Source organism: Dicentrarchus labrax, unplaced genomic scaffold (assembly GCF_905237075.1).
Source record: "Dicentrarchus labrax unplaced genomic scaffold, dlabrax2021, whole genome shotgun sequence".
Lineage (NCBI taxonomy): Eukaryota > Metazoa > Chordata > Actinopteri > Moronidae > Dicentrarchus > Dicentrarchus labrax.
The window spans coordinates 17,047,506-17,062,685 of NW_026136723.1; the positions used below are offsets into that span (position 1 = coordinate 17,047,506).

Below are 15,180 nucleotides of genomic sequence, written 5' to 3' on the forward strand. Positions count from 1 at the left end.
AGAGGAGATGTATAAAGTATGCAGACTGGGTTAAGAGATTTCAGTGTGTGTTCAAAGTTCAGAGGCAAATGTGTTATAGAAACATGCACAGACACACACACAAACTCATAATCATCCGTGCTCTCTATTTTTCCTTCCTCCTTATGCACACACCCTCTCTCCCACCCCCTCTCTTCATCCTCTCCTCCGGTCCCCCTCCTCCCTCGCTCAGCAGCAGCCAGTGGTATGCTCCACTCGTCTTTGCTCCTCTCTCTCTCTCTCTCCCTCCACTGTCAGCCTCAGCAGTCTCCACACCGGAGCTATAGACACTGGTGCAGCGGCGATCCATACATGCTCACGTGTGTTTCGTTGGGTGCCAGGCTCTTTGGAAACGCTCAACATTTGAGTGTGTGTAAGTGTGTGAGTTGAATCTGCCTGAGAATGTGCGTGTGAGCGTTTTGTGGTGCATCCTTTGTATGGAGGAGCATGTGTGTAGAGTGAGAGACAGCGTGAGGATGCGTGGTGGGCAGGTGTTGTTGTGATCGGTGGAGTTTTTGGTTTACTATCGTCGTGCTGTCTAGCTCCCCCCTCCCTCCCATTTGGTTATCTTGTGAGGGCAAAAAAGCATCCTGCTGGGATGTCTACCTCGCCTGGTGCAACAGACGGGAGTCAAAGGAACTCTTGTAAGTGACTTTTTTTTTCTTGTCTTCTAATAGGGAGTGGTGATCTGTTTCAGTATGTCAGATGTCTGTGTGGCATGTTTGAAACCTTTTATCGATTCAAATGGGCTGTATTTTAAAGAGAAACAGAAGGAGAACGTGGGAATGTAACAACAAACACATTTTATTACATCAATATCGACATTACAGGTGAAATAAAGAATGCACTTGTTATTTCTAGTAGGAAAGGCTCTGTTGTGAGTAGCAGTGAGGATGCCAAGAGTTTGATTGTGTAACACTATACAGTATGTAAATGGGAAGATAATATGCACAGTAGTAAAAGTAAACAGGGATAATGCATACATATTTACATGATGGAAGGAGAGCTCGGGGAGGTGTGTAATGTGGGAGTGTGTGGGAGCATGCATGAGTGTGTTTACATATTCCCTGGAGCGCCTCCAGCTGTCAATCTATTGGAAAGGTGCTGTGCATCGACTGACAACCAAGCCAGCTGTATCTTTTCAGAAAGAAGAAGAGATCAGATGACTTGCTGTTGTCATTCACTACTGTCAAGCTGATAAGTACTCCATTTTAATCCCGGAAAGAGCCTCTGTTTGGTTTATCCATGACCAGGATGTAGTCTAATGTCTTTATTTCAATTTCTATGTTTCTGTTTAGCTCAATAAAATAAATTGAATAAGAGTGAAATACTGTACTGGCTGACTGAAGTGTATGTGTATCTACCTTAGGTAGAAACCTATGTTTGTACTGTATCTGTAGCAGTAACTTTGCAGGGATTATAGATAAAGGAATATGGCTATAACTTTGTAGTGTGAAGTGCCAGTTATTCAGTGGGTGAAAGTGTGTGGGACTTTAATGTTGGACTTCATTCTGGCCTCAAGCAACATACACACACACACTCTCTCTCTCTCTCTCTCTCCACACACACACACACACACACACACACACACACACACACACACACACACACACACACACACACACACACACACACACACACACACACACACACTCAAAACCAAAGGACTTCTGTACTGTAAGTGGGTGATTGATAAAATGATGTGACTCATTTTGACTCATCTGAAAGCTCAGTGGGCACACACACACACTCTCTCTCTTTCTCTCTCTCTCTCTCTCTCTCTCGCACACACACACACACACACTCACACATTGACTGCCTTGACTGAGGCACAGATCACATCTGGGAAATGGGTCTCCTTTTATTGCTTTCATTATTATTGCACCACCCCCCTCTTCTCGCTTTCATTCCCCTTCTCCCCTTTGTTATTTTCTGGATGTTATTTACTGCCCGTCCTTGCATATAACTAGCCTGGAAACCTTTTGTGTGTCTGGGTGATGTGTTAATGATCACACACTGACACACCCACCCACACTGACACACCTATTGTGTGTTTACGACTGTGGTTTAAAAAAAACAAAAAAAACAATAATTACATCATTGTGTGTTCAATGATTTGGCTGAGTAATATGCTTGCTTGTTGTATAACTCCCATTTCACTCTCACATGTTTAGCTCTAGTTCTTGGCTGCTTTGCTTTGTACTTGACCAGTTTGTTCCTTGTCAAGACACATCCATCACATTACCTTCTTATAGAGCAGTGCCTTCAAAAGGAAATATCAAGTGGCCGCGAGCTACGATTACTGATTTACTAACCGTTATGTTACATAACCAAATGCAGCATCTGAGGAAACAAGGCAATAGTCTTGGCTTTTAAGAAAAGAAAAATTGAGATTAGAGTAGTTGAAGACTGAACAAATGGAAAAAAGGAGTGATATAATGACAGAGAAAAAAAAATCAGATTTCCATTTTCATGAGTGAATAGTCCGTTGGTGTAAATATCAAAGGAACATGCCAGATTAGTTAGAATAATGTATGATATGAACTCATTAAAACACCAAATAAAAAGCTCAAATCAAATAGGATATTATAATTACATAATGCTAAAAGAGCAATTGATACAAAAATAGAGCATAGTTATGGACTATTTATGGACTTGTGTTTAAAGCCCTTTATTTGTTAGGCAGTATTTTTAGATAAGACAATCAGTAGTGCTTTTTTTAATCTCCTGTTCCAGCAGTCTGACTCAGTGTGGTATTATCACAGTGTAATGCTGGTGCAGAGCTCTCTCTCCCTGTTAGTTTGTGTCCTCTGTAAAGGAGCAACAGCAGGCACCTGCCACTGAGATGGATGTGCTGTGTCATCACTTCTCCTGCCAAATGATGGCTTGCCTCATCTCTCCTCTCCTCTCCTCCTCTCCTCTCTCCTTCCCTCCTCTTCTCCCTGTCCCGACCTCCCTTTCTTTTTGCGCCTGCTTGCCGTACACATCTGCTCTCTTCCCTGCCGGAGTCTCATCTGTTCCTTAATCTTCTCTCCTCCGTATCCCACAGCACTCCTCCCCGCTCTTCCTCCTCCTTCTTTCTCATCCTTCTCCTTCTTTGCTCTCCTCCTGTCTGGTTTATCTGGGTTCACATGAAACTTTAATTGCATGTAAATCAAAGCGCTGCAGATGTGATTAGTCTTTTGTGCTGCTTTAATGAGTGGGGTCTGGACTGTTGAAATATGGTACAGTAGCTGGCTCCTTCCCTGTCTCTGATGGCTAAAGCCACGGGCAAACTCAACTTTTAAATTTCTAGGGATGAAGTGGGAAACAATTATTGGTGAGAGGATTGCAGAAAATGATCTGCTTACTCTTGAAGGTTTATTGGTCTTACATTAAAGTCTGTTTAAATATTCAGCTCTATCCAGAAAACTTTATTTAATGGGTATTAAAAGTGCCCATTCGAACAATATATCAACGTACAGTATATATGTGTATGTTTGCAAGCTAATGATATGCTAAAAGAACTGTGTTGGACACTTTAGGATGGCACTTTGCATTCAGTCTACAGATTCTGATATGAAATTGGCATGTAATGGAGTAATAGAAAACGTGGCAGGAGATTCTGAGATGTGACATTTAGCAGGCGGCAGCACAGAAGCTGCTCAAGTGTTATATGTTCAACCAAATATTTGCTTGTGCTGAAAAGTTTAAACAGTTGCTGTAAGTGACACAATTGCTGCCAAGAGAAATCATTTGAATCCTGTGCTATTCAGTGTCTCCTGTGACTTAGAGACTGTGTGTGTATAGTATCGTGTATGCATGCATACATTTCTCCATGGACCTCAATCTCCAAAACCCAAAATGCATTTTGTGTATGTGTATTCAAACATTACTCGCATAGCATGTAATCACAGACGCTGTGTACACAGGCAGACATGTCATAATTTGTCTGTTCATGTTCAAGGAGGTCACGTTCCCTTTGAAGCCACAGAAGAAGGTTGAGACTGGGAATGATGGTATTAATTGTCTTTTCAAGATGGATTTTTTTCAAGAGATGAAAGAATCTCCACTGTCAAAGGATAAAGTAAAGGGCAGAGCACATAGCTTCATTTTCATAATAGTCACATTTTAACCTTGACTGACTCCGCTTTTGTTTCTTTTTGTTGCGAGTGACATGGAATAGTAATTGTGGCATAACAGATTTACGGTTGCATAAATGTGGAGTCATGCACATGGCCATAAATACACAGTTGCACACACATACATAAGCCTTAAGTACAATGTTTCTCCGTGTAGATTGTAATGATATAGTCCATCTATCCTTCCATTCATTGTGGGGTGTCTGCATTACCCACTTATCCTTCAGGATGGCTGACATGCAATCAGCCATGCATCAAGAATTCAGTCTTTTGGAATGGATGACACATTATCTCTCACTTTAACTCTCCTACCATGCTTATTGTCCTCTACTCCCACCTCCCTCTCTAGCTTGCTCCCGCCTCTTTTATTTCCACTCTGTGTTGCCAGCAGTGTCCACCTGGCTTAACAGGTGTTGTTGGCAAACGTTGAGCATGTTGTCTCCTCTCTCAGCACTCATATTGTTTACTCAACTGTACTACTGCCTGCGTTCCCCAGCAATCTTTATGCTAAGATCGTCCTTGTTCAAACAGATTAGGAGGAACAGTCTTGCAGCGAAGATGCTTTTGGGATTCAGCATGTTACAAAGCATGCCACAGAAGGAGATAGAAAGAGAGGTGACAGAGAGGAAGAGGATCGACAAATGACTAGAGGGGGAGAGACAGGGGAGACGGGAGGGAGAGATGATGGAAAGAAGAAAGGAGAGAGAAGTAAAAGAGGGCACAAAAATGAGGAGATGAGATGAACAATGAACCGGGAAAGAGGATGACAGAGCAAAGAAAAGACAGTAGAGAAAGAAGAGAGCCGTGCAGCAGGGTAGGGGTAAAATAGAGAAGATAACAGGTGAAGGATGAAGAAGAGTGGGTGAAGAGACAGAGGAAGAGAGTGACTCGAGAATAATACAAAGAGAATATTGGTAAAGAGAAGGAATTAAGACTGTGCCAAACCAAAAAGCACATTACAGATAATGAAAACGAATAATAAAAAGACGTAGGAGAGTAAGACAGGCCTCCACACTATCAGTGTGTCTGGTAATTGGTGGTGGTGGTGGTGGCACGATGGCTGCACAGATCACAGACTGCAGCAGTGGTGAATCTCTAGCCTCTACTATATGGAGGACAGGGCGTTTGATTCTTTCTGAAAAATTAATGACAGTGGAAGCTGAAAAAAATAGGACCTTGTCACATACAATAAGTGCTATTATTATTTCAGCTTTAACATATTGGTTGAGGTTTTGGCTCCATGCACTCAGCTGGGTTTAAGTGCAGATTAACACATTTAATATTGTAGGATTTTAATATTGTAGGATTTTCTGTACCAGTGTTTCACACAAACATTGATGTTGGCAAGTTGAATACGTAATAGCACTTACTTTTTTTATTTACTTGTTTTAATAGTATTGGCATCATATTTTGAAGTATCATCTACTGTACCAAACATGTAGCAGAAAGGAAGTTGCATACAATCTGAAGACCGATAGATAAGGCTCTATCTATCTGTACACAACATATTTATAAATTGGTCTCAACCGATAACAGTAAAGGTTGAAACTGACCATTCGCTAAACCCCTCCTCTGAACAGCATATTGTTCAATCGTAGCTTAGCAACCATAGAGCAACTAGGAATGGCAGACCTAAGAAAATGTATGGGCCTTCCTACTGGGTCCTTGCCACAGTGACTCAGGTTAAATTCTAGCCTGCGGCCCTTTGCTGTATGTCTCCTCTCTCTCTCTCTCTCTCTCTCTCTCTCTCTCTCTCTCTCTCTCTCTCTCTCTCTCTTCCCCTCTCCCTCTTCAGCTGTCACTGTTATGGGGACAAAAAAGAAGCCCAAAAAAATCTTTTTTAAGTACTGTTGGAAAAAAATGGATGAACAACACTGGAGAGGATTTTTGCTTTGGACCTGTTAACTTTAGCCTCGGTATTTTTTAGCAAGATATTGCATGTGCATGTGGCAATATTGCATGTGGCATCAAGTGCATATTTCTGGCACTTTTTTCAGGAGTCAGCAGGAAACAAATCTTTCAGAGATGGCTTTTTCTGTTTAAATAGTAACCAACCATTTCAAGATGGAAGATATTCCCTCATCGTCACTATGTTACCACTATACAAAATCAGGCCTTACATTTGACACATTGGTTAGCCATTTTGGCCAATCTTCATTAAAGATATCAACTTGAGTTCTTAGTTTGAATGTAGTTCTCTGTGTATACATTATAGATCACGTCAATACATTCATTTATTGTCTGTATGGTCTTTCTTAAGCCATTTCCTGGTCAACTGCTACCATTAACAAAACCTTCAACAAATATTTATCTCGCTTTGCACAGTGAAGGGCTTCTAGGTCACCAAGGTACATGATTTTAAAAAGAAAATAGATTTTCGTCTTAAAAACAGCTGGTCCGAGTATTTAGCCTGTTGTGCTGGAGTAGAGAAGAATTAAGTGATGTTCTTCCAGCTGAATTCCCTCCAGGAAGGGGGGAGCTTGTCATTAACCATTGCTGTCTGCAGATCCTGTCCCATTCTTCCAGTGTTCTTCTCTGCGATTGCTTTCTGCTTTCCATCTTGCTTTAATATTCAGAGTATGGTCTGTTTACATATAATCCAGATATTACTTTAGAATAAGTAGCATCTTCATAAGCTTTTCAAAAAATATAAAGAATACCTTCTCGCATTGTGATCTCATCATCAAATTTCCTGCCAATGTAATGATTTATAAATATGTAAAATTATCCTGATTCCTCAAATTTATGTTGTCTTAAGGTCCTGGAAGCTCAAGACCGTATTTTGATTTAAGAGAGTGCAGCATGCAGAGACCAGAGACCATTTGTTGACAACTTTTAAACATTGTGTCGTATTTACTCAGCATGAAACATGGCTCGTAGGGAAACCATTTAAAGATTTCAGCCCTGTCCTTCATTTGGTGTCTTTTAATAATTGCATTACATATCTTTAGGGAGCTTGTTACCCAAGGGTTGTCGGGGTCTGAAAGATAACTAGTTAATGTAGCTCATGGAGCTACAATATGCCTAATTGGCTAACTAGTGACAGTTGATAAAATCTTCCAACAACTGTTTCATTTCAGCTGGTGAAATTTATGGTGACTAATGAGGCTTGTCTACCATTGCCTCAAATCAAAATGCTTAAGAATTATAAGAGAATTACTGTTGATTTTGTTCAAAATGCATATGTCAAATGTCACCAGATAGGCTACATTTTAATCCAGCCATCCGTCCATCACTTAATATCACCATAATGGTGAAGATGGTTAAAATCTCCAGTATCACAGCTACAAATAAGCTCCCACTGCTCATCATGCTGAGAAATTATACTCTGAGCTGTGCTGCATGACAAAAGAATAAATACTTGGACAGATGTACAGGGGGCATAATTATTATAATTAAAGGGACAATAGTGACTGGTATATAATTTTACACACAGAGTTATGGCAGTTGTTTTGTTTTAAGGGTGTGCTCCAAGAGTTAGAGGGATGAATCCGAATTTAAGTCTGTGAGGTGCTTTCAAACACCCCCTCAAATGTGCCCGGGGATGATGTAAAACTGGAGGACCAAGATGACAGACTAGTCTTTAATTGTATTGCACTTGTTGACCTACAAAGATACACTCACAAATACATGTACAGGCCAATGAACAAAGGCCACCATGCTTCCTTATACAGACATCTATCTATTGAAATGCAAAATCGATTTTCTAGTCAAAAATGAAGCAGATATAATCAGTGTTTTTCTCTCAAATCCTCGTTACGGATGGTTTAGAAATTGCATTTTCCATCCCTGTGTGATGTACCTCAGCAGGTGGGTTAATGCTTTATTCTCTCCTCTCCTCCCACTCCTCTGGGAAATGGAGAAAGAGAGGATCGAGAAAGAAGTAAGTGTGGTCAGACAGCCAGAGAGTTGCTCTAATTAGGTCCATGGTTGAACAGACAGTATTTACAGACTCAGGCAGAGAGGGGGTCTGTTACAGAGTTTATACTGTCAGCGCCTGTGATTGGAATGTTTTTGTATTTTTGTTTCTGTCACCTTCATACTTACGCAAGTGTTTGTATGTCTGTCTGCATGCACTTCTGTATGTCTGTGTCAGTACTCCTGTGTATTGCTGCTAAGGCTCCTATAGGCTTCTTTCAACTCGCTCTGTCCTCCAACCCCCCTGCCTGCTGCCTTATATAAGGGTAAATAACTCAGGTCAGATAAACCCCTCAAGGACCTCTCATTTATACTGGGGTCATGGAACACATCTTTCTCCTCCTCGCTCTCCCTGACTCCCCATTTCTCCCTCGGTCTCTGTAACTCTCTGTACCTTACTCTGCAGAAAAGAAAGTGCTACACCATGTGCACGTCTGTGTGAGGGACTGAATATGTGACTGCATGCTGTACACATGAGGATGTCAAAGAATGTGTCTGCTCTCGGTTCTTGTGAGTGTTTACAGATTTGTAAGTGGCGTGTGAAACAAACAAAAGGAGACAGGTTGCTGTGGGGGAAGAAAGGCTTTCCCGCTGTGTGCCAGGTGACCGTGTGTGGCCCAACTAGACAACAAAACGACAGATGGATTGACAATACAGCGTCATCACTGGGCCACTTATCAAGTGTTTTATCTCAAGGTGTGATGCTATAGCTAAAAAAAAAACCCACTCACCTTGAGGAAGGAAAACACATGCACTAGCTCACATTTAACTCTTAAATATTTTAAATATTGCATAAAGATTGCAACGCCCCTACTATATGTGAAGGAGGCTGAGATAATTGTATGATAACCTTCACCCATATATTAAAAAAAGAAATCAAATTGCACAACTGTGTGGTGAAAACCTGTGAAATTGTTTGGATTTAGAGATGAGAATGTACATAACATTGAGCCACAAGGGCGTAGGTATACGTACTCTGACAGCTGTACTGAACCACATGATCATGATTCAGCTGTGGTACTTTAATTCCCAAGGACATACAGTACTACTTATGCACTAGGGCATTAGAGAAAGGAAGATAAATGGTGAAATAAGACAAGGCTGAGATGATATCAAAGAAGAGAGTACAGTATGGAGTAACATATGCCCGGGGGGGGTGCAGGGTCTTTGTGTGTTAATGCTCGTGCTCACATGTGTGATGTTGCCTCATTTCTGTGCGAATTCTCTTTGTAACGTTCTCTCCCCCTGGCCAAGCTTAGGTTTTTCACAATTAATGCTGGGGTTAACATGAGGGCACACTGCAGATAAGAAAGGGGGGAGGAGTGAGGGGGGGTGAAAGAGGGAGAAAAGCAACAAAAGAGAGAATATGTGAGAGATACGCAGTGACAGAGAAGAGAAGTGGAGCTTGGCAAAACAAAGAGACGTAGATGATAGCTTTTGATATCTCTGTCAGGGTCTAACAAAAACACCCTTCAAATATTTAGGGGAAGACTTCAGCACAGATGAGCGGAACAAGCTATCTGCCCGATTGTTCGATAGAGAGCCGAGAGTGTTGAGTTTTCAGACAGAAGGAGTTAGCGACTACTTTTTAGTTTCACATCATTACCATGACATCTTCGTGTCAATAACTGGAAAAGAATAACAGTTCTTCAGGCTGAACATGAAATGTTTTGTGTAGGAACATAACCCTTTAATGTTTTTGTAGATATTTCAGCCATATGGATAATGCTGTGACCATCCTGTCAGCCTCACGTCGAGGCCATCTATTGAGCTGATATGTCGGAACTGTGCAGGACATTAGTAACACAAAGTAATTCTCATCTTCCATGAACCACCTGGAAAAGACATGGAAAAGAGGCCCTTGCTAGAGGTAGCAATTTAAAAAAAAGATTAGTCTAATCCCATGAAAGGATCACCTGGCTGGTTAGTAAAATGTTTTATCTGCACTGTGGCACTGAAATTATGCTATGATTTTGACACCAGGCTGGATAGAGCCTTCTGGTCTTTTCCTTGACATGTTTTCTAAATCAATCTCAAAATATGTGAGGTAAAAACATTTTTCCAGATGTTGGGCATTCAGTTTGGATAATTATATGCCAACTGTAGCCTCCTCTTTTTATCTTTCACTGCTGTGCTGACATTTTATTAACATATTGGCAACCCTTGCTGAACTGTATTCAACAGCTCTATTGCCCTGTCTCATAAATTTCACCCACAAGACTGCAACAGAATGGATGTGTTCAGCTGTTTTGCATAATTTCTGGTAAAGTTTTAAGGTGCATGAACTTGCATGTCAATGATCACGCCATGTAAAATGTAGCTTAAATTATACAGCCGGACTACTGTAATGTGTAAGGAATAATAACTACAGAGCGAGCAAGAGGAGCTGTCTGCATAAACTCGGATTTCTTAATTATGTAATATATTGAATTTCTGTTGGAAAATAGATATAATAAGAGTAGCACTTCCTTGCCGCTGCCACACTTACACTAACAAACACACACACACACACACACACACACACCCTCGCGTTTACTGGGTCACCACAGGATGACAGTAGGCCAGCTCTCGGTGACGCGAGGGAATCACATTTGCAGATTCATAGAATAGTTCCATTATCCCACATGGCTGCCTCTTAACCTAAATCGCATTCCCACCAACCCCTGTGGCTGGAAGCTTCTCAGTTTTTGTTGAGCCGTGCAAGAAAGGAAATGTTGTTGTTATATAAAGGCATAGGTTAGGGATGGCATGGGTCCAGGAAAGAGACAAAGTCAGATGTTCTAACAAAAAGGAAGAAGGAAAGTAAATAGTGAACTGATCAGAATTTTTTTTTAAAATGATGCTCTTAAGGAATCTCTTGTTCCTTGCTTCCTTTCAAAACTTAAAAAAGAAGCCATTTCTGTGAGAATCTGTGAGATTATTGAAACTTTGCCAAACCAAAATAATAGTCTTTTAAAAGACAGATTAACAGTGGGTCTTTTGTGGGTGGTGCATCAAAAGATACCGATTCATGCATGTAACCTCATTTAAATGTGGGTTCCATCTGTGGTTTGATGACGTGTTGTTGGTCTTATTTGTCTACTTGTAAAAGCTTTATAATATAGAAATATATATATATATTAAAACCCACATGCTGCCACTCAAACCATGAACAAACACACAACAAGAAACACCTACTGTAACTACAGATTGCAGCATTAATTCCCACCCGTCCTCAAAAGGCCTTTTGACTCATTCCAGATGATCCCAGAAAAATACATTCGCTGCCAACCAGTCTACCTGATTAAATTAAGTTTAAATAATAAAACAACCATATTGCACATATGTCCGAACACCTGCTTGCGATTTTTACTCTGGTTCAGCGGGACACCTCGCATGTAAACTAATCTATCATTTATCAGCCTCACTGAATGAATACAGTACTTGTACACCCCATTCTGGCTTTCGCTCTCACATGTGTACTGATGAAAAATTGATCAAAGGGTACATGTGTGGGCCTGTTATGCATGTTGTGGTTACTGTACTCTGTATAAAAACACGTTCTTAACTGAGATGATGGAATATTTATCCACAAGGAGACTCAAACCTCTTGTTCGTTTTCAGTAACGTTTCACAGATGAACACCACGGTTATTAAATGAAATGCCTTCTATCAGGTTCTATTTGTTATACTATTACGACATTTGTTTAAACACAGGAAACAATTAACCTTGTCAAGGTTATTGAAGTAGGAACTGTCTCCGCTGTAGAACTTGTACATCTCTTTCCAAGGAGACTTTTACATTTTTATGCCTTTGTCATCCCACAATGTGCATACGCTTCACTGGACGTATGCTCCGCTTTGTGCTGTCTTTGCTATACTTGTGTAACCCCAAAGTGCTCTACTGTCTCTTACTTCATTTCTATAAAACTTCAAACAAGGTTATATGCCAGGGCCCCAACCCCTATCTTTAATAATTTGTTATATAGTGAGCACCGCAGAGCTCTTTTATTATTTATCACTTACAGTATACAGTATACAGATACAGATTCTCTGGTCTACTTGTGTCGGCATTGAAGTGAGGGAGCTGAGCTTTTATAGTGTTGAAAGTTCAAGTTTGGCTTCACAGCCTCAGATGCATATCATCCCACATCTCTCTTTTTCCTGTATCTCTCTCTTCACTTTCCCCTGCTCAGTAAAATAAAGAAATAAAGAAAAGAGTGAACAGGTCATTCTTGAGAGGAGTCTTCACTGAGAGCTTGCAGTGGGTTTTGCTGATGTAAGGCTGTATTTATTGCATTAGGGAGAAAAGGGGGAGATTCCTGCATAATGCATCAAAGCCAGTGTGAATGTTCAAGCAATCTAAAAAAAAGAAAAGAAAAAAAAAAGATTCCTGAAAATCAACAGTGAATGCATGTTTCAGATTCATACTGGATGTGAATATCTGTGTGAATCATACAGCTCCTCATTTGCAAACATCATGCTCACTTACAAATAACTCACGTTTTTCCATACTTTGAAGCTAACCACTTTAACCCAAGCTGCACTGCCACAGCAATATTTTGTTGTGAAGAGCATTTGCCTGTCCAGAATATCCCGGCTGCTTGACTTAGATTGCAGAAAACACCTGAGGGCATGTGTGCACTCTGCTTTCCTTCTGTTTTTGTTGTGTTTTCCACTCACTGTGGGGCCCTTCTAGAGATTTTAACTGCCTCCTTGTTTTGAGGATCAGGTTGGCCAGGTTTCCTAATTTAGAGTCATTACTACGCCACCGATCGTTAAACAAGACATCAGCCTTATCGGTTTGAGTAAAGCTCCCTTCAAGGCAAACCATTAACCTGTTTGAAAAAAGCCTCTCATCCTCAATTTTTCTTCTTTTGCTCGTTTTACCTCCTCGTTCAGCCTCTATTAACAGTTCACAGGTTTTGGTGATGTAAGCCTTTTTAATTGTCTCCTGGGGAGCAGGGTAATTTTTAATCGGTTTCCAGCAGTACAGCATGACATAGCTGTACCATATGTGACTATAGCCTTTTGTGAAGGTAATAAATTGTATCCAGCTCTGCTGTAGTTCGTTTCCTCGTTGTCAGGTGCTTAAAGCCCATTGGCTGAACACTGATTTATTTGGCAGCCTAAGGATTCTTTCTCTCCAATATTTATCTCTGAGCACAGGGAAGAGTACAGGACATTTAATTTTTCATTATTCATTAAGACATATTTAATCCCCATATAAAAGGATGGGTTTAGCTGCATTTGAATGGCAAATGAAGCAGGAACTGGAACTGCAAAATTTTGATTAGCCCAAGAATTCAATTTACACACATTAAGTAACATCATTTATCACCCATGCCTCAAACATTAGCTACAGCGGGTCCTCAATAGAAAAGTGTATGGTATGTTCAGTATCCTTACAAGAATCACCAAGTGCAGCCAGATGCAGTCAGCTGAAACGGCATCAGTGAACATGAAGAGGGTTCACGTGGGCAGCACATTTTGTTGGCAAACCGTAAAGTCTTTTTTTCAGCAGATTGTGTAACGTGGGCAGTTTGACAGGCGCTTCAAGAACTGAAAGACCTCTGAGAACATTCAGACTTCCCCTTTCCTCCTCTCTCGTTGATGGATGGACCTTCGATTTGACAATGTACTGTCAGGTGCTGTCAGATAAAGCAACCTACTCTTTATCTCTCTGCCTTTCTCTGTCACTGGGTTCAAGGCCACAGAACCACATGAGCTTCATGTTGAATGATGCGACTTAAGATCACAAGGCTACGACAGTAAATGTTTACTTAAAGGTCCAGTGTATAGGATTTAGTGGCCATCTAGAAAGATAGATGCAGATTGCAAACAATGTCCCTTCTGGGCTACTGTAGGACCATGGCGGTTCAACATGGTGGACTCCATGGAAAGTGACCTGTGGCTATTTACTCTGATAAATCCAAAGTGGCTTTTTGTCAAGCATAATATATGCAACGTTTTTTCCTAACCTCAATTTCCTGCTTGGTGTTACCTTCATAAAATCAGTTGATGTGAAGTCCAGATGTGCTTCCTTGCCTTTATCTCTGCTGCTTTTGACCTTTCTAACCATCTGGCCCCTGCTAGTGTAAACTTGTTTCTTCCTACCTGTTGTGTTGTGTGACTGAATGCTAACATACACGTGTACTGTATGCTTGAATATACACATTTTAAAAAAGGCCAGATGCCTTGCAGCAATGGACATGTTTGGTGGTAAATGTCAGCTGGCAGTGGGAAGCAAAAAGCTAAAAACATATTCATATTGCCTCCATACTGTACATTTGCTCACATTCTCCTCAGATGCGGCTGTGGCTCAGGGGCAGAGCGGGTCGTTCCTAAATCGGAAGGTTGTGGGTTCGATCCCCAGCTCCTGGTGCCACATGTCGAAGTATCCTTGAGCAAGATACTGAACCCCAAATTGCTCCCGATGCCATGCATCGGTGTGTGAATGTGTATGAATGTTAGTTTCTGTTCGAAGACTAGAAAGGCGCTATACAAGTACAGGTCCATTTACCATGCCTCTGCTTCAGGCTATTCTACCCACAATATTTAGATTTTGAACTCATTCAGAACAAAATGAATATGGCAGACATGGCCACTGTCCCCAGAGCTCAAAAGTACAATTGAGTTTTGGTTAAAAAGGATGAATATCTCAGATCATTTGAAATCAGAAGACTCAGTTTTCTTTTATTTCGTTTCTCTTGCTACCCTGCTGTGTCAATTCAGATTAAAAGTGGTTAAAATCATAAATGCATCTTGAGATCCAGGATGCAGTTATGGTCAACACAATGTGTCATATGATGTCAGTGTGGCTGTGTGTGGAAATGTGTGTGTGTTTGCATTTACTGAGTTATACATTTTTGTCAGAACATTTGCAACATCTATAGCAGTGAATTCGTTTCACTTTTTTTTAACAAAAGCACTTAAATAATCTGTCAGGTATGTGGTCAGATTATATTTTATTTGTCTAAATTTCCTCACCTAAGCTATATTTATTTTCTACTTCATGAGGCCCAAACAGTTGATATTGCTGGCGTTTTGATTACTTTAGAGTCGAAATGCTCTGTTAGCCGACTGGGTTTTATCAAATCTAGCTTTAAGCTCTTTAGATGATACCGACTGAGGCTGCATTTAA

The 15,180-nt window shown here is 40.7% G+C and overlaps 1 protein-coding gene across 4 annotated transcripts in view; it reads left to right on the forward strand.

Moving 5' to 3' along the window:
* The first annotated feature begins 240 nt into the window (after positions 1–240).
* dtnbp1b (dystrobrevin binding protein 1b) overlaps positions 241–15,180 on the forward strand; it is a 38,858-nt gene continuing 23,918 nt past the window's right edge. The window contains exon 1 of one of the 4 annotated variants that reach the window (XM_051391415.1): positions 241–391. In XM_051391415.1, coding sequence (XP_051247375.1) covers positions 331–391 — 61 coding nt within the window. In that variant the 5' untranslated portion in view covers positions 241–330. Of the gene's footprint in view, positions 663–15,180 lie in introns of all 4 variants that reach the window. The other 3 variants (XM_051391414.1, XM_051391419.1, XM_051391416.1) reach the window with 3 other exon arrangements.